The sequence below is a fragment of the Danio rerio genome, chromosome 18 (assembly GCF_052040795.2).
Source record: "Danio rerio strain M-AB ecotype USA chromosome 18, GRCz13ab, whole genome shotgun sequence".
In the NCBI taxonomy this organism is placed as follows: Eukaryota; Metazoa; Chordata; class Actinopteri; order Cypriniformes; family Danionidae; genus Danio; species Danio rerio.
The window spans coordinates 20906669-20926534 of record NC_141038.1 but is presented as its reverse complement, the minus strand read 5'-3'; the positions used below and the strand labels follow the sequence as shown (position 1 = coordinate 20926534).

The window sequence follows — 19866 nt, the reverse complement described above, 5'->3', positions numbered from 1 at the left end:
CAAAGCAGGTGATTCATTTGGTGTGAAAATCGAAGCGCACATAAAGAAGCTCACTGTGTTCACACATCCGCACTCACCCTACTTTCGGCATGTCCTGCAGGCAGACACGGACTCCAACCTTGAGTCTGTGAACTATGTTTGAACAGCACCACAGGGGGAACTCAATGCCACACCTTGAAAGTGAAAGTGAATTCCCCACAAAAAACAGGAATCGAGCTTTACTGTGGTTTAGAGGTGACAGAGTTTATATGAAATTCTTCAGTGGATATACACTTTTGTGCCACTTATATGGTCGCTTTATTTATCTGCATCTGAAAACTCTAAACTGCTGAGTCAGCCAATAGTAGATGCAGCCTTTGTGATGCAAGCTGAGATTGCATCTCACAGCAATGCAATGTCAGACACAATGCACTTAAAGGAGCTAGTGACATCACTGTGAGGGGTAGGGTTAGGGGTGGAGATAGGTGAGCGCATTAAAAAGCATTGGATGCAGCTCAGATTGCAGACCCCTCTTGAGGCAGCATTCCTAGATAGGAAGGCACATCCAAAGGCACATCCAAATACAGATTCTGCTTCACTTACTGTTTTGCGAGGTACCTTCTTCAGCTCAAATTTCAAAAGCAACATAGATGTATCCTTTACTGTCTTCGATATCCCACAAGACTATGTGTTCCATTTTAAACAATTGAGCAAAACAATAAATAAAAAGGCATCTTGAAGTGCCTCTCAGGTGTCTATTTTGTGAAAAATTTATGTTTTTGACTATTGTTTTCCACTTTTGATGGCATTTTTAATGAGTTGTTACTTTAGCAAGGAATTATTCAGCCCCATCTTACAAGAAAACGAAGCTATTTGAATCATTGTCCGAAAATTCAATTCTTACGAAACAGGTGGACATGGTTAACAACCATACTTGTTGACTGTCGTGTTTAAAGTTTTAGTTAATCTTAAATGGAAAATACAGTCATAATTTACTCACCCTTTACTTGTTAAAACCCTGTTTAGAATGTATTTCTTCTGTGGAAAAGAAAAGAAGATATTTTGAGGAATGCTGAAAACCTGTAACCATTGACTTCCATAATATTTGTTCTTCCCACTATGAAAGTCATTGGTTACAGGTATACAGCTTTCTTCAAAATATATTCCTTTAATGTTCAACAAAATAAATTTTTGGTGTAAACTTTAAGTGAAGTTTATTTATAAACTAATTACGAGAGGATCACATGCTTATGATTGAACATGTCTGGTCCCACACTAGCCTACGACTGATTAATCAATCAGATGATTCCTAACTCACTATAAACAACCAAAGTTATTTATCTCAGTATCTTCATCTTAAAGAATCCCCCCTTCCACCCCTACTCCCCTTCATTTCTAGAGGCCCAGTGATTAGCACTGTTGCCTCACAGCAAGAATGTCTCTGGTTAGAGTCTCTACTAAATCAGTCTAGATTTCTGTGCAGAGTTTGCTTGTTCTCCCTTAGCTCGCATGAGTTTTCCCCGGGTTCTCCGGTTTCCTCCCACAGTCCAAAAAACATGCAACCTAGGTAAATTGAACAAACCAAATTGACATCATAGTCAAGCTCTTAGAAAGCTGTATATCCCTCCTTAGGTATTCCATAAACTCCCCTCTCACCCTGTTAACAGGAGGGAGCCCAGGGTTCGAAGATCGTATAAGCTCAGGGCTCTGCCGGGACAGCATGCCAAACAAGCTTATTACCAATTTTCAGCGTTTGAACTTTTAAATTGACCTCCATACCAAAAAATAACCTCCCCACCACTACCATCATTGTCGAAATCTCACAAGGATATGTAGCTAGAGTATATATGACATGCATATTAATGGTCCTGCATGGATTGCCACAGTCTATATCTTGTTCAGATTGGCATTTTTCTCAAAAAATAATGATGTTTAATAATGATATCCAGATTTTTATTCTATGGCCCCTTTAAATCAACTTTCTTCCCCACTCTAATACTCAGTTTAACCTACAGCAGGTCATCTTGATTACTATCATGCGATTAGCTGATTATTTGCATTACAAATAGTTGAAGAGTTGTACCTAATAGAGTGGCCAGCCAGTGAATGGAGTCTTTTGAGGACAACTGTACTGTATACGTGCAGAAGTACAGTATATACAGGCGAGACGTCAGATGTGTGCGTGTCTGAATGCACGAGAGTCAGTATGTGTAGAAGGAAGAGTGAACGGATGGGAAAGGTGAAGGTTGAGACGGAGCTTTGAAAACAAAGAGTCTGAAGTCTCCCCCCACACACTTTTTCCTTTTCCTTGGAGCACAGGGCTCCTTCCACCATTATGGGCTCAAGGGGTAACATCCTGGACATTATGGTTTTGTTTGTTGGTGCATTTTCATTTATAGAATAGATTTTGCGGGCTGGAAAAAAGCAGTAAACAGCATTTTGTATAACTCATTGTATATACGGTCTGTTGTTCCTTAAAAATAAACATCTTTTGAATGAAAAATCACATTGAGTGCAAGAAAAATAAATTGTTTGACAAGAGTGGCCACATTGTTTGGCACGGTTACCAGTTTGATATAAAGAACAATGAGGAATATTATTCCCATGTTAAACTGCTGGATACTCCAAAATTCATGTCATTTTTCTTTCGCCACTTTCAGTGCATTCCTACTCCCTCACAAGTCTATCTGAACTGTAAAAGCTCAATCTTTTTGTTGAAAATTAACCTTTATTATTGATTCATACTTTTTCATTCGGCTTAGTGCTTTATTTATCAAGGGTCGCCACAGCAGAATGAACCACTAACTATTTCAGCCTATGTTTTACGCAGCAGATGCCCTTACATCCACAACCCAGTACTGGGAAACACCCATACATACTCATTCACACTCATACACTACAGCCAATTTTGTTAACCCAATTCACTTATAGCGCATGTTTTTGGACTGTGGGGGAAACCGGAGCACCTGGAGGACACCCATGCCAACGCAGTGCATAAAATCATCAGCTGCGCTCTTCCCTCCTTAGAGGAGTTGATTAAAGCCCGGTGCTACAGCAAAGCATGCAACATCCTGAAGGACTCATCCCATCCAGCACACCATCTATTTCAACTGTTACCTTCAGGGAGGTGATACAAGACCATAAACGCAAAAACAAACTGACTAAAAAATAGTACATATCCCAGGGCTGTTGCAATAATGAACGGACAATAAATATCTTACGCACCTTTTAACTTGAAAGCTGCTAGAAAATGTACTTTATACACACTTCAAACATTGTATTGTTACTACTTTTATAATTATTGTTGCCTTTTTACCTTTTTATGTATTGTTTGATATTGTTGTTGTTTTAGACAATTGGCACTGTATTGCAGGGAAGGGCAAACATAAATTTCATTGTATTTTGTACAATGAAAATGAATATTCTGATTCTGAACTCCACACAGAAACGCCAACGGGTCCAGCCAGGACTTAAACCAGCAATCCTGGCTACAGCAGCAAAGACCACATTGGGAGCCGGAACAGGAAACCGAGACTACAATTCACACAGGCTCATCATAATTGGTCATTAGGTTATTGGAAAACATTGTCTGGTCTGATGAGTCTCCATTTCTGCTGTGATATTCGAATGATAGGGTCAGAATTTGGCTCCAGCAACATGAAAGCATGGATCTATCCTGCCTTGTATTAAGGGTCCAGGCTGGTGGTGGTTGTGTAATGTTGTGGGTGATCATTTTCTTGGCACAGTTTGGGCCTGTTAGTGCCAATTGAGCATTGTGTCAATGCCACAGCCCACCTGAGCATTGTTGCTGACCATGTCCATCTCTTTATGACTATTGTGTACTAATCTTCTGCTATTTCCAGCAGCCTAATGCGCCATGTTTCTGGATACTTGAACATGACAATGAGTTCACTGTACTTAAATGACCTCCACAGTCACCAGATATCAATCCAATAGAGCACCTTTGGGATGTGGTGGAAAGGAGATTTGCATCATGGATGTGCAGCCGACAAATTTGTAGCAACTGTGTAATGTCATCATGTCAATATGGACCAAAATCTCTGGGGAATATTTCCAGTACCTTGTTGAATCTGTGCCACGAAGGATTGAGGCAGTTCTGAGTGCAAAAGGGTGTTCTAACCTGCCCGGTACTTGTAAGGTGTACCTAATAAAATGGCCAGTGAGTGTATATATACTATACAGCCTATCAACGTTGTCCCAAAACTATTGAACAACACCCTTTATTGTTTCAGGACAATTTAGAAAATCGTTTTTGATACACTTAAAATGTTGACTGCTGATTCATTACTGATTAATTGAAATTTATGTGATATATTTAAAAATGTAAATAAATCAATATTTTCTGCCAGGGCATTATCAGGTTTTTTTTTTTTGACAGATTATTTTTACAGTGTTGCCATGTATATATTTGATATATTTCTACTTGCGTTGCTTTTTCCAGCCATCATGGTTGCTTTGAGAAATTGAGTCACAACTTCCTGACTTGACTGTCCAAAGGTCAATCCTGCTGGCTTAATCCGACTCCCTTTGCCCTCTTTCCCTTTAGCAGGGCCCCTGGACCTCTGCATTCCTCAATCCTCCAGCACCTTCAAATGGTGCAGTGCAGAGGCCTCAAACAGCCACCAGCTCGAGGAAAGGCCTCACTCAGAGAAAATGCATGCCTGCAGCGGCAACCGGGCCCCAGTGATGACAGGGAGAAGGCAACTGGGGCTCCGCGGGGTGCAGATTGGTATATGCAGCACATTAGTCCCCCGAGCCAGAGACCACAGTTAAACCCAGCATGAGAATATCTTGAATATCTCAAGATGCCTGTCATGAAATGGCTGAGTTATATTATACTTCGTCTCATATTCATAAGGGGAAAAAAATCATTTTGTGCATTGCGTTGTGGCATCACTCGACTTATTTTTAGTTATTTATTTATATTCATTTTATTAAAAGTGTGCAACAAATTCTTTTTATTATATACATTATTTATTTTTATTTCAAGTTTATGGTTTTATATACAGTTGAAGTCAGAATTATTATTAGCCCCCATTTGATTTTTTTTCTTTTTTAAATAACTCCCAAATAATGTTTAACAGAGCAAGGAAATTTTCACAGTATGTCTGATCATATTTTTGTCTTCTGGAGAAAGTCTAATTTGTTTTATTTCGGTTAAAATCAAACCAGTTTTACATTTATTATGAACCAATTTAGGGCCAAAATTATTAGCCCTTTTAAGCAATTTTTTTCCGATAGTCTACAAAACAAACCTTCGTTATACAATGACTTACCTAATTACCCTAACCTGCCTAGTTAACCTAATTAACCTAGTTAAGCTTTTAAATGCCACTTTAAGTGTCTTGAAAATATATATTAAAATATGATTTACTGTCATCATGGCAAAGAAATCAGTTATCATAAACTCTGTTAAACAGATATTGGAGGAAAAAATAAACAGGGAGCTAATAATTCTGACTTCAACTGTATATTTAATATACACACATAGAAACTTTGATACAAAATATTTTAGTTTAGTTTAGTTTTAGTTTGTGCTTATATATATAGAAAATCATAATATGATTATTGTATAACAACGTGCATGAGTTTAAATGATTTAAGAAATAAATATAAGAGCTGGGCAAAGATAAATCACAATTAATCACTTCCAAAATAAAAGTTTGTTTGGATTTAATGTAAGTGTGCCTGCCATGTACATTTATTATGCATATATTAATACACAAATGCATGCATATATTTGAGAAAATGTTTATTTATATTTAGACATAAAATATAGATATTGTACAAATTCTGTATAAATTTAAATATCTATGTAACAAAACGTGTTAGTTTTGTATGTGCATGTATTATATACTGTTGAAGTCAGAATTAATAGCCCCCTGAATTATTAGCCCCCCTGTTAATTTTACCCCCAATTTTTGTTTAAAAAAGAGCATTTTTCAACACATTTCTAAACATAATATTTTGAATAACTCATTTCTAATCACTGATTTATTTTATCTTTGCCATGATGACAGTAAATAACATTTTACTAGATATTTTTCAAGACACTTCTACACAGCTTAAAGTGACATTTAAAGGCTTAACTAGGTTAACTAGGTTAACTATGCAGGATAGGGTAATTAGGCAAGTCATTGTATAATGATGGTTTGTATTGTAGACTATCGAGAAAAAAAATAGCATAAAGGGGCTAATAATTTGGACCCTAAAATAGTTCATAAAAAAAATAAAAACTGCTTTTATTCTAGCTTAAATAAAACAAGTAAGACTTTCGCCAGAGGAAAAAAATATGATCAGACATACTGTGAAAATTTCCTTGCCCTGCTAAACATAATTTGGGAAATATTTAAAAGAAAAAAAATTAAAAGGGTGGCTAATAATTCTGAATTCATATATGAGTAATATCACACGAGCAGCAGTGCGATATGGCTGTATATCGGCACTGGTGGGAGGGGTGCGTTGCCGATATACAGCCATATCGCACTGCTATGAGTGTGATATTGCGTTTATACAACAGTTTGACGGCATAATTGTGTATATAAAAACAAAATCAAACATGGAGACTCTCAAAATCCTTTTTGTATGAGGAACTACTTTCTTCCGCGTTGGATTCAAATCATAAGCTGACAGTTAAACAGCTGAGCAAGCATCTTTTAAACTTTAGAGCTTTAGTGTCTGCTTTTTGCCAAAGAGCTTAGAATGACCAAGAGGCGACACTCAATAGAACGTTTCATTGCAACATCAGTGCCCAGCAACAGCCCTGGATTCCGCATTTTTGGAGTGAAAGTGATCGGCCGTCCATTGGATCTCATTACTGTCGCGATGGCAAGCAGCTGCTTTGTTTTTATTTATTTATTCAAAAAGCGCATTAAAGTTGAGATACAACCTGAAAGATGACAATACAACACGTATTATCACGAACATCAGCACTTTTAATAGTTTATTTTACAGACTTATAATATGCATGTTGTTTTATTGGAGTTTTCATTCCAAAATGGCCGCCGCGCCCTCTAGTGGCTGTTTACCAAATTACACCAGTGTCGCCTCTTGGTCATTCTAAGCTCTTTGTTTTTGATGGCTGTATGTGGGCGGAGTAATACACAAAAGGTAAAGAGCCTGTATGAGTGCTGATATTACTTAAATACATCACGGCTGTCAGCCAATTAGATTCGAGAACCAGACAGAACTGTTGTCTATATATATCCATATCTATAATGCGAATCTCCTGTTCACCATATTCCAAAGGTGCCCTATGGGATTGAGTTCTGGTGAATATAGAGGCTATTTGAGTACAGTGAACTCATTTTCATGTTCAAAAAGCCAGACTAAGATGATTCTTACACTCATAAATGTAGTTTTATTTTACATATGTTAAATAAATCAATATTTTTTCTTGATAATATAATTTCTTGATAGTAATTGCCATGTTTAATGTAAACTCTCTCTCTCTCTTAATAGTCTCTTAATGTAAGACTCTCTCACTGAGTCTTTCTTATGTCTGTGCTTAAGCTGGCAGCTGTGAAAGTTCTGCACAATCTCTCCTCTGACCCCCCAAAAAAGTGTCCGGTAGTGGCTCTATGGGCTCCCCCTGCTCTGACGGAGCTCCAGTTACACCCCTCTGCCCACTCTGGCACACACACACATTCATAACACACACACATACGCACACTACACCCTCTCTGGATGTCCTGAAGAGCAGATGTGACATTAGAGGTGGTGAAGTTGGCAGGTTTGTGTTATCAGAGCCCCAAATATCTCCACTGAACTCAATGCCCTCACCTGCAGATCCAGTGTCTCTGTGCCACAGAGTGATTTTACACCAGATTTTTGTGTATAAAAGGTTAACTATCGTGCCATTCTGCCAGTATAGGTCTGATGTGAGATTGGTGGAGATAGAAAGCTCAGATTGAGGAGGTGATAAGAATCATGAGCACAGTCTTGCACGAATGAACTTCTCAGCAGTTAAATTATAAGCACGCACGTGGGAAACACACCATGATGCAATGATAACTCTTGTTTTCAAATGAAAAGACTTTCTCAAAAGTCTTTGGTAAGGAGTAAAAAAAAGTTAATAAATTAAAAATAAGTTAAATAATGTAAGACAATAAATATAAAAAATAATATCAATTAAAGAAAATAAAATGATCAAGTAATAAAAAGAATAATGTATTGCAGTGATTGCCAAAGTGGGGGTCGGGGGATAATGTGGGGGGGGGGGGGGGGGGGGTCATTTGGTGGTTTAAATTTTGTAATAAACTTGAATAAACTATTAGATTGACCATATTTTATCCATAACCTACAGAGGATAAAAAAAAAGTATTTTCTAGTTACATACTTTACATTTTTTCCTTTGAATTGCGACTCCTGGCGTGTTTTATATTAATAAATATTAATTGTATTATTTAATATTATTAGCGTCAGCTGCAGCAGATTTATTTTACAGCACCATGGTCAACTTTGACACCGTTGATGCAGTAAACATTTAACATTGTTAATATTAAATGAAACAAATGAATAAATGACAAAAAATAATCATTATGATTGTTAGACTGTTGCACTTTTTTGTGTTGTCATTATGCTTGTGTTTATATAGGGCTATTGGTGTTTGTGCACCATTGTGTGCAATGCCTGGATGTTTATAACCACCTCTGGGGATAGTGGGGGTCGCGAGTCACTGGAATTATTATTTTGGGTTTTATTATCACAGGTTAAAAAGTTTGAAAACCCCTGATGCATAGTAAAAAGTATTCATTGAATCCACCAAATCATCAAATAATTTTATTAAAGATCAATGAATAAAAAAATGTAAATGATAGAAATTAAAATCAAACAAATTTCATAAAAAATAATAAGAATCCGAAGGGATTATTTACACATGAGACTCACTAAACTCATATGCTGTCTGGTTGTTTTATTTATTTCAATTTTTGTTTTAATGTTTTAATTTAATTTATTTATTATTATTTATGTTTATCAGTGTACACGTATGGATGCTATATATATATATATATATATATATATATATATATATATATATATATATATATATATATATATATATATATATATATATATATATATATATATATATATAGCTGAAGTCAGAATTATTAGCCCCCCTGCTTATATTTTCCCCAATTTCGTATTAACGGAGAGCAGATTTTTTCAACACATTTCTAAACATACAGTAATAGTTTTAATAACACATCTCTAATGATGAGTAGCATTTTTTTTTGCAATATTTAGCTTGAATTTTAATGTATTATCTTTCTATTTCTAAATATGTTTGATGACTAAAATATTATACAAATATTATATATATATATATTATACTAGCTTTTCAAGTTATCTAGTTAAATTGTATTCATGTTGCAATATATACATATTTACATTTCTAAACATAATAGTTTTAATAACTAATTTCTAATAACTGATTTATTTTATCTTTGCCATAATGACAGTAAATAATATTTTACTAGATATTTTTCAAGACACTCTATACAGCTTAAAGTGACATTTAAAGTCTTAACTTGGTTAATTAGGTTAACTATACAGGTTAGGGTAATTAGGACATTTATTGTATAACGATGGTTTGTTCTGTAGACTATCAAAAAAAAAAAAATAGCTTAAAGCTAATATTATTGACCTTAAAATGGTTTATAAAAATTTAAAACTGCTTTTAATAGCCAAAATAAAACAAATAAGTTTTTTTCCAGAAGAAAAAATATGATCAGACATACAGTGAAACTGACCTTGCTCTGTTAAACATCATTTGGGAAATATTTAAAAAAGAAAAAAAAATAATTCAAAGGGGGGCTTATAAATCTGACTTCAACTGTATATATATATTTATACAAAATTTCTCTCAGGTTCTCGAACCTGATTGGCTGATGACTGTGAGATATTCTGCAATATCAGAATTTATACAGCCTTCTCACCCTTCTGTATTACTCCGCCCACACAGAGTTACAGCAGATCAATAAACTTACTATAGTTTGACAAATACTGCAGCTGTTGGACAAAATAATGGCCTTTTGAGTTTTTTTAGTAGAAAATGTAGAATGTGTTTAGATTTCAACAATTCAGTTTATTTATAAGAATAGTGCCTATTTTAAATATCTATAATTTTGGAGATGTAGGCATCCATCAGCCTGTCATACTGAGCTGAGCAAAGTCCATCCACAAGATGGCGACAAAGACCGCATAATATGTCCATAGAGTAATTAACTACAGCTGATCAAATCATTATAAAACTGGTGGTGAGTCACTTTCTAAGTCGATGTCTCTCTTTTGAATGTTGTAGTGCTGTATTTATACCATTTACTGTCAAAAATATATAATCAATTAGTCCTGACAACATATGTTTTTAGGCCATTATAACTTATTAAACTAAGTTAATCGTGTTAACTTAATTTTAAAAGTTACGCAAGCCGTTTTAAGTCAGTTTAACATAATATAAGTTCAATAAGGTTAATTTGATTCAGCATAAAAATTTAAGGCACCAGGAATTTTTTTACAGTGTAGTAATTGTAGTGTATTGAGTGTGAGATGGGACTCATGTATCAGGAATGCATCTATTTATATCTATTTTATTACAAAAAAGTATACACATATTTAAAAAAAATCCCAATATGACAATTGTGCACATATACAGTACATTTAAAATAAATCATTTATTACATTAAACATTTTCTAAAGCATGAATCAGTATTAATATATATATATTTTTTTTAATCAATATTTTTATTTTTTTTATATGTTTATTTTCCGTTAGGTTATTAAGTTACATACAAAATCCTAAAAATAATTTGCAAGACCAAATATATATATTTTCTGATGATTTATTTAGCATGAAAGGCGCAGGTCTATGTTTGAGACAGGCTGCTTCTCTACAGTGTCCAGCGGAGCTCACATGCTGTGTATCAGTGTCCACATCTGGATGGGTTTAGTCAAGGAATCCTATAAAAGAACCTAATGGGCTCTCCTAACATTTTGAGAGTCTGATTAAGAGAGCTTTTAGATGTGCTTCACATCAATGAGTTCCATCTGTGATTTATGTAAGTTTACTTTAAATGAGCATTTTTTTGTTCAGGATTGTTTGGGCATGAGCAAAAACTCTTTTGCAAAAGAAAAACAGGTCGATGTGTTGCCTTTAACCTTCTGAAAAACCTGCAAAAGGAAAAAAAAACACACTGAAAAAGGCGTGCAGACAGTGACAGTGTGTGTATATCACACATGCTTTCCTTTTAAGTCCTGTAAGTAATTCCAGTCCTCTAATGCAGAACATGCATAAGGACAATGCATAATATGTTTTGTGTGTGATGCATAAAACGGTCCTAATAAATAATGTTCCAGAGAAATAATCTTGGATGCCCTTCTGAGCATCCATTGCTTTCAAGCTGACACTGAAGGTTTTATTAGATCAGGCAGCTGAATTACAGAACAATGCCCTCTAATGGCACCAGAGGCTCTGACAAACACACAAATCAGAGGATAAAATCAGCTCGGTTTTCAAGCAAACACTGAAGGTGAATAGTGAAGAAATAGTTATTAGTTATCATCATACTTTCCCTATTTATTGATTACATTTATTGCTCATTTTTTGTAACGTTGTGTTTAAATATGCATTATTTAATTAATTTATATTTATTAGCTCATCATTCACATACATTTCTAGCACACAAATTTGAACGTTGTATGAAGTCATGTTCAATTTTTACAGAGGGGATTAAGGGAATCTCTTTTTATCCCTTCATAATTAATAAAATAAAAAGTTGGAGGTGTGAACATATCCCTCTATAAAATTCATCAGAATACAGATATGAACAAAATGAAGTTATATAAGTTGTATGAGTGCTGCCAAAATTGTGTTAGAATTGTGTATATATATATATATATATATATATATATTTGAAAAGATTGCTTTTGCATAAAGGCGATTAGTTACTTTAAAAAGGTGAGTTAATCTGCACTTGCACTGTTAAATATAATAAAAGCCATCACAACAAAAGCTTTTATATTCCTTTAACTCATTGTAATAAGTTAATCTTTGTTTCAACATTTATTTTAAGTAATACAAAGTTTAACCTAATATCTTTAATCAGTTTGACTGATGTAAGTTGAGATGACTAGAAAAAATCAGTTGATTTACCAAAACATTTAGGCAGTAAGATTTATTTGTACATTGATAATTATGCACATTAATTTACTTCATTTTAAGGTAATAGGTTTACTTATCTTTTAAAGCCAAGTCAATCGCTTTTTGAAGTGTATAAATATGTATTTCAATTTAAATCTACAGACACACTTTGATAAAGTGTGTTAAAAAATGTAATATATATTTGGATGTTATACTTTAGATTAGACTAAACAAAAAAAAAAATCTTTATAAAGCCATCAAGTCCAAACCTCAATAAAGAAAGAAAGAAAGAAAGAAAGAAAGAAAGAAAGAAAGAAAGAACTGTTTTTGCCTGCAGTGTCTTGCCTTAATGGCAGTGTTTTTGTGCGCTGGACCCTTAACATGAACAACATTTGCAATGAATTAGGCTACCTAGTGTAGTAAAGTTGACACCTGCCAGTTCAAACATTTCCATGTGCAGGTGAGGACAGCGCTGCAGGTGATTGGTGGACAGATGTAAACGGAAAACGTATTCTTTTTTTAAACTGGAAAACATCACTGTTTAATATTACTCTGATGTGTCTTCAAAAAGACACATCTTTAATGGTGGCGCGTTTCCTCGATTTGACCACATGACGGCGCTAATGCTCTCCGTTCAGAGTTACATCATGGTCATCAAACTGTTAAAGGAGATCTCCCAACCCCGCACCAATATGGAATAATTGCAATATTCTACGTAAGCACAAGATTATATTCATGCTCCTATACATTTTTGGTAACGCAATTGTTAAATAATGAAGGATACCTATTGACATAAGATGAATTTCTTTAAGTTTCCTGTAACCCCAAAGCATAGGGCTTTGTATTTGAAGCTATCTCTTCTAGTATTGTTTCTTTATGTAGAGGTATTTAATACTCTAAGAGTGCATGTTTTCTTTTCCCTGCTTCATCCTTCCTGTGGCTAAATTTGTTTTTCATTTAGCAAAAAGAATAATAATAAAAACATGACCTATGTCTATTGCAAAAACAACTGGTTGGTAAACCATATTATTTTATTCAAAATATTGATTGGAGCAAAGTTTGGGTAGTACCTAATAAATATCTAAATAAAATCAAAGAAATCTTATTTAAAATACTACACTAATTTTACCCTGTTAAACATTTTTAACCAGATTTATTGAAGACATTGATGTCAACTGTTTATTCTGTTCTTTATAGCCAGAAACAGAACCTCATATTTCCTGCCATTGTCAATATACAAAAAGTTTATGGTGGAAGGTATCTAAATTTATAAATGATAAAGTGCTGTCAAATTTTCTTTTACTGTATGAATATGTATTTTTTAAACTATGATATGAAGTTGGAAAATGAAGCTTATGTTATCGATCTTTTGATTATGTTTTCTAAGTTTCACATTGTAAATTTAGCAGTCAGAAACTTCATTTTTCAGTGCAACTTAAAGAGCTAGGTATATTTAAATAAATACCATTAAAGAGAGCACAAAAAGCTGTTAAAACTGTGTATTTGACACATTTGATTTATTGTGAGTTAGCAATGCCTAGCATTATTTGTAATATTAGTTTTTTCTTGTTATTTTATTTTACCTATTGATTAAATAAATTACAAAAATGTTGGAGAGTAAGAAAATGCTACACTAAAAGTTTATTTTTCCCCCTTTCAAACATTTATTCATTTCTTGAGCGTATTTACTTTTCCTCAGGTCAACATAGCATTATCCTATTCTCCAAACATTCGTGTAATTTATTTAATTATTTACCTGCCTGCACTATTCATTATTTATATATTTATGCAGGCATTTGTGGATTTTTTAAATACATTAATCTATTTATTTGCCTATTTATTTCTTTATTATTTTATTTGTGCATAAATTTATGGATTCATTTACTCATTTATTTATATATTTGCGTATCTATTTATTTATTTATTGTTTTTGCAGGTTTTGTCCTTCATAAAAATTGTCTAAAACAATGATGTGAAATATTTATGAGATGCAACTAAATGTAAAAACATATATAATGTGATTATGAGTCGTCAATATATATATATATATATATATATATATATATATATATATATATATATATATATATATATATATATATATGATCAGTAAGTAAAGGACTTTACGTCTGAGAAGCAGTTATGCGGTTTGGAGCTGCGGGTATTTCACGTACTTTGTGCGCATGCGTGCTTGAGTGCGCGTGACTTGGTTCTTCAGAATGCTACAACTGTGGAGTTAAATAGAAAACAAATAAACACTTTAATCGGAATCATGCACGTTCCGCAGAGCGTGTCGAACCAATAAAGTAAGTCACGTCGTTTGGTCTACGAGACTAAAAAAAGAAACGAGTGAGGATAAGCAAAGTAAATCGCTTGTAACTGTATTTATTTCCGCTAGCATGCTTGCTAAATGAGCTGTCTGTACACAGTAATTATTATAGGCTCGGGCACCTTGGAAAATATGAATAAAATAACTGTTTAAATAAGTAATTTATTTGTCTGTCAATCGTCTGGATAATACTTTTTGCTCGAAAACTAATGAAAAGACGGCGTAATTTCAAAAGAAAAGCAAAAGCAGACTGTAAACCACAGGAGATGAAGAACATCATGTACTCTCATGAAGCAAACAGCAAAAACGAACACACTTTCCAGCTATGATTTCATCTTACAATGTATTTCAACGCTGTCTGTAGTTCATATAGACCACTGAATGTTTGTTTGTGGTGATTTTCTTGTGATTTGCAGTAATGCTGTAGAAACGCTTGTCCACTATGTTGAGTCGACTTCAGGAACTCAAGAAGGAAGAGGAGACTCTTCTGAAGATAAAAGTCATGCTGCAAGATCAGCTTAACAGACTAAAGGTGAGAACAGTTATATTTAAATATGTCTTCTTTGTGATGTCTGTGAAGTTGATTGTTTATTTGTTTTATGTTATCAGTTTGAGGAAGGGACACTGAAGTCAATGATTAATGCTCAGACTGAAGAAGATCCAAGTGAAGCTCCTGCCCCTGAGGTAAATCCAAACTATGACTATATATTTAACCCTCTTAAGTTATTAAATGAAGCAAATGCACACACTGACATGACATGTACATAGATAAAAGATTATTAGTGGAAAAAGTGTGAAAGCGGTTATATATTTTATCCTTACAATGCCAAATATTCAAACAAAATCTAAAAAATATTCTAACACAGAGGATATACTTTTAAGTAGGATACATACAAATATAATTATAATATGTATTACTTCTACATAAATAACATATCAATTTAAAATTATTTATAATAAAATTTCAAGAATATATATATATATTTTTTTTTCAAAATTCAATGTACTTTCCTTGATGAAACACTAAGCAGAATATTGAAGAATCATTTTCATAACTAAGTATAAAAGTGAAGTATGAGCAAACATCATACTAGTACCAGGTTGGACCCCCCTTTAGCCTTCAGAACTGCTTTAATCCTTCATGGCAACAAGGTACTGGAAATATTCCTGAGATTTTGGTCCATATTGACATGATAGCATCACACAATTGCAGCAGATTTATTGGCTGCACATCCATAATGTGCATCTCCCATTCACCACATCCCAAAGGTGCTCTATTGGATTGATATCTGGTGACTGTGTGGAGGTAATTAGAGTACAGTGAACTCCTTGTCATGTCAAGAAACCGGTCTGAGATTATTTGCGCTTTATGACATGATGCATTATCCTGCTGGAAGTAGCCATCAGAAGAAAGGTACACTGTGGTCATAAAGGGATGGACATAGTCAGCAACAATACTCAGGTGGGCTGTGGCATTGACACGATGCTCAATTGGTACTAATGAGCCCAAAGTGTGCCAAGAAAATATCCTCTTGCCTGAACCGTTGATACAAAGGCAGGATGGATTCATGCTTTCATAGTGTTGATGTCAAATTCTGAGCTCTATCATTCGATGTTGCAACATTTTTCCAATCTTCTATTGTCTAGTTTTGGTGAATTATAGCCTCAGTTTCCTGTTGTTAGCTGACAGGAGTGGCACCCGGTGTGGTCATTTGAGTTACTGTTGCATTTCTATCAGCTTGAACCAGTCTGGCCATTCTCCTCTAACTTCTGGCATCAACCAAGTGGTGCTCGCTGCAGAGCCATTTGGGCGAGCTGAGCTCCAGCGAGGGGGAGCTTGAGCTTGAGCTCCACCTTTTTTGCACTTCTTCTACTAGTGATGTCACTGGGGGTAGGGTTAGGGGTGGGGTTGGTATACACATTAAAACAGCTTACAGGAGAAGGAGCAAGAGCTCATGCTCCCCCTCGCTGGAGCTCAGCTCTCCTCAAATGGCTCTGCAGCGAGCACCCTCTCGCATCAACGGGGCATCTGCTCCCACAGAACTGCCACTCACTGTATATTAGCTCTTTTTTTTTTTAGACCATTCTCTGTAAACCCTAGAGATAGTTGTGAGTGAAAATCCCAGTAGATCAGAAGTTTCTGCAATACCCAGATCAGCCCATCTGGCACCAACAACCATGCCACGTTCACAGTCACTTAAATCACATTTCTTCCCCATTCTGATGCTCGGTTTAAACTGCTGCAGATCGTCTTGACCATGTTTACATGCCTAAATGCATTGATTGGCTGATTTATACATTTACATTAACAAGCAGTTGGACAGGAATACCTAATAAAGTGGCCCGTAAGTGTATATATAATGATGATTTCAGATATTTCACACTGCAATTTCTAAATTAGAGTTCAGTAAGATTTTTTAACGAGAGAAACTAATATTTTTAGTAATTAAGGATGCATTAAATTGATTTAAACTGATGGTAAAAACACTTAAATTGTTATTTTTTAATCTTTAATTATACTGTTCTTTTGAGTTTTGTATTCATCAATGTATTCTCAATGTTCATAAAGTATTAATGAAAACAATGGTCTCCAATATTGATAAGCACCAAATCTGCACAATATAATCTGCATAATTACTGAAGTATCATAATGTGACACTGAAGACTGAAGTAATGATGCTTTAACTATTGCTTTTCTAAGATTAATAGTGAGCATAATGTGGGGAGGTTTTTAGAAACAAAACTGTTTTGTTGAATATGATGGCCGTCATATATTACATTTGTACTTGTTCATTCCAGGAGGAAGTAAACCTAGATGACGAGACCGAGATCAACCAAACCAAACTAGTATTAGGTGCTCAAACAGACTATGACATGGAAGAAGATGAAGAGGAGGAGGAAGAGGAAGATGATGACGATGATGCTGATGAAGATCTCAACATGGTGCTAGAAGACGAGGAGGAAGACGATGATGACTACTGACTGAGCCGAGGAGGAAAAAAAAAACGAGTGTTTTCATGTACTCCTGTGATTTAGCTGTGTAATCTGCACATTTGGCATGCTGAAAGAGACTAGTACTGTCTTAGATTGGTGTTGATTAGACAAACTGTTGGTTCACACATCTCTAAAATCCTCCACAAGTATGTGTAGCACAAATACAACTTCTCCTATTACTGTGCTGTTAGCCAAGCCTGCACTTTACGTATTTTTAAAAAACCGAAATTGCACCAAACCTGTTTTGTAGTGTTTACCAAGCGATGCTGTATCATGTGGGCTTTATTTAATATTGTGCTGTATTGCTTTCATATTGAATGCATTCTGATTCTGAAGCTGTTCTGTATGTACATGTTGGTGAACTCGCAGAGGTATTTTTTCTATTTGGAGAGAGTGTGTAGAATAGATAGTGTATGCATGAGCATGATGATCGTTCTAGCTGAGCCAGTATTATTTTTTTTGTACTTCACGTGCTGCATTGGTAATATATACAGAGAGTTCCTACGTTTTCTTAGAGAAAAGCATCTTTTCTGCAGGTTTTGAAGGTGCTCAGCCGAATAGCATTTGAAAAAACAGTACTGTTTCTTTTGCAGAGTTCCTGATGCAGGTGGTTTTGTTGTTGCCTTGGTGTAAATGTATGATGTGTGAATGATTTTTACATTATCCTCCAGGTACATGCTAATAAACCTTAGTATGATGACCAGACAGCTGCATTTCCTATTTTGGCCGGTATTAGTGATATTTTCAGAATACAGTTTCTGTGACAACAGACTTCTGCCCCCTCCCAACCACAGCCTCAAGCTGCAATGCAGTAAAACACCAGCAGCATTCGGTATTTCCAGACAGCCGTTACAAGTGTTTTAACAATATATAAAAAAGCAGCACTGGAGAAACATTGTGCCATGATATACTCCAAACATCCTATGTATTAGCAGATAAAAAAATTGTATTGATAGTATTTATATTTAGCATTAATAATGCATTACATAGTATGGACTTTTTTGTATTTATTTTTTCAAAGATCATCAGAGTAAAAAGGTTTTACAAATGTTTATATTTAAAGGTTATTTCTATGTTTGGAATTATATTTTATTTAGTATTTTACAGTTATTTACATTAAATTTATAGATAAAATACATTCAAAGTAGATTATGGTTTACACAAAAATTTTAATAAGAAAAAAAAGTGAAGTCAGAATTATTAGCCTTTTTTATATATATATTTTTAAATATTTTTCAAATGATGTTTAACAGAGTATGTCTGATAATATTTTTTTTTCTTGTGGAGAAAGTCTTATTTGCTTTATTTCAGCTATAAAAAAAAGCAGTTTTTAATTTTTTAAAAACTATTTTAAGGTCAAAATTATTAGCCCCTTAAAGCTATTTATTTTTTTCAATAGTCTACAGAACAAACCAGCGTTACATGTCTAATTACCCTAACCTGCCTAATTAACCTAGTTAAGCCTTTAAATATTTACTGTAATCATGGCAGAAATAAAAGAAATTAGCTTTTAAAACTATTATGTTTATAAATGTGTTGAAAAAATCTCTGTTAAACAGAAATTGGGGGAAAATAATTCATTCATTCATTTTCTTGTCGGCTTGGTCCCTTTAATAATCCGGGGTCGCCACAGCGGAATGAACCGCAACCAGCCGCAACCCATCTCTGGGAAGAAAATAATTCAGGGGGGCTAATAATTCTAAACGGGATATATATATATATATATATATATATATATATATATATATATATATATATATATATATATATATATATATATATATATATATATATAAAGGATGACGTTACACTCATAAATAATGCTCTATATTATATTTGAATCTAATAAATGCAACGATGGTGAGCATATGTGTCTAAAAAAAAAGTTCTTTAGATGAAAAATATGTGATTATATTTTTAATATAACATACACTTTATTAGGTACACTTGTCCAACTACTCGTTAACGCAAACTTCTAATCAGCCAATCACATGGCAGCAACTCAATGCATTTAGGCATGTAGACATGGTTAAGATGATCTGCTGCAGTTTAAACCGTGCATCCGAATGGGGAAAAAAGGTGATTTAAGTGACTTTGAACGTGGCATGGTTGTTGGTGGCAGATGGGCTGGTCTGAGTATTTCAGAAACTGCTGATCTATTAGAATTTTCACTCACAACCATCTCTAGGGTTTACAGACAAAGGTCCAAAAAACGAAAAATAATAAATAAATAAAGTGAGCAGCGGTTCTGTGGGCACAAATGCTTTGTTGATGCCAGAGGTCAGAGAAGAATGGCCAGACTGGTTCGAACTGAGAAAGGCAACAACTCAAATAACCATTCGTTACAACCGAGGTATGCAGAAGAGCATCTCTGAGCTCACAACACACCTTGAGGCAGATT

General features: G+C 34.3%; 2 protein-coding genes across 3 annotated transcripts in view; one reads left to right on the top strand and one right to left on the bottom strand.

Moving 5' to 3' along the window:
• Positions 1-10836: 10836 nt before the first annotated feature.
• The window catches only part of zwilch (zwilch kinetochore protein), a 38054-nt gene continuing 29024 nt past the window's right edge, over positions 10837-19866 (bottom strand). Inside the window, exon 21 of the transcript XR_015514203.1 lies at positions 10837-11172. The gene's annotated coding sequence lies outside the window, so the exon portion shown is untranslated. The remainder of the gene's footprint in view (positions 11173-19866) is intronic.
• On the top strand, positions 14320-18170 carry snapc5 (small nuclear RNA activating complex, polypeptide 5). Of its 2 annotated transcripts, none has more exons than XM_087291913.1 (4): positions 14320-14814; positions 14888-15003; positions 15081-15155; positions 17271-18170. In XM_087291913.1, the coding sequence occupies exons 2-4, from the start codon at positions 14914-14916 to the stop codon at positions 17451-17453; spliced, it is 348 nt and encodes a 115-aa protein (XP_087148039.1). In that variant the 5' UTR covers positions 14320-14814; positions 14888-14913; the 3' UTR covers positions 17454-18170.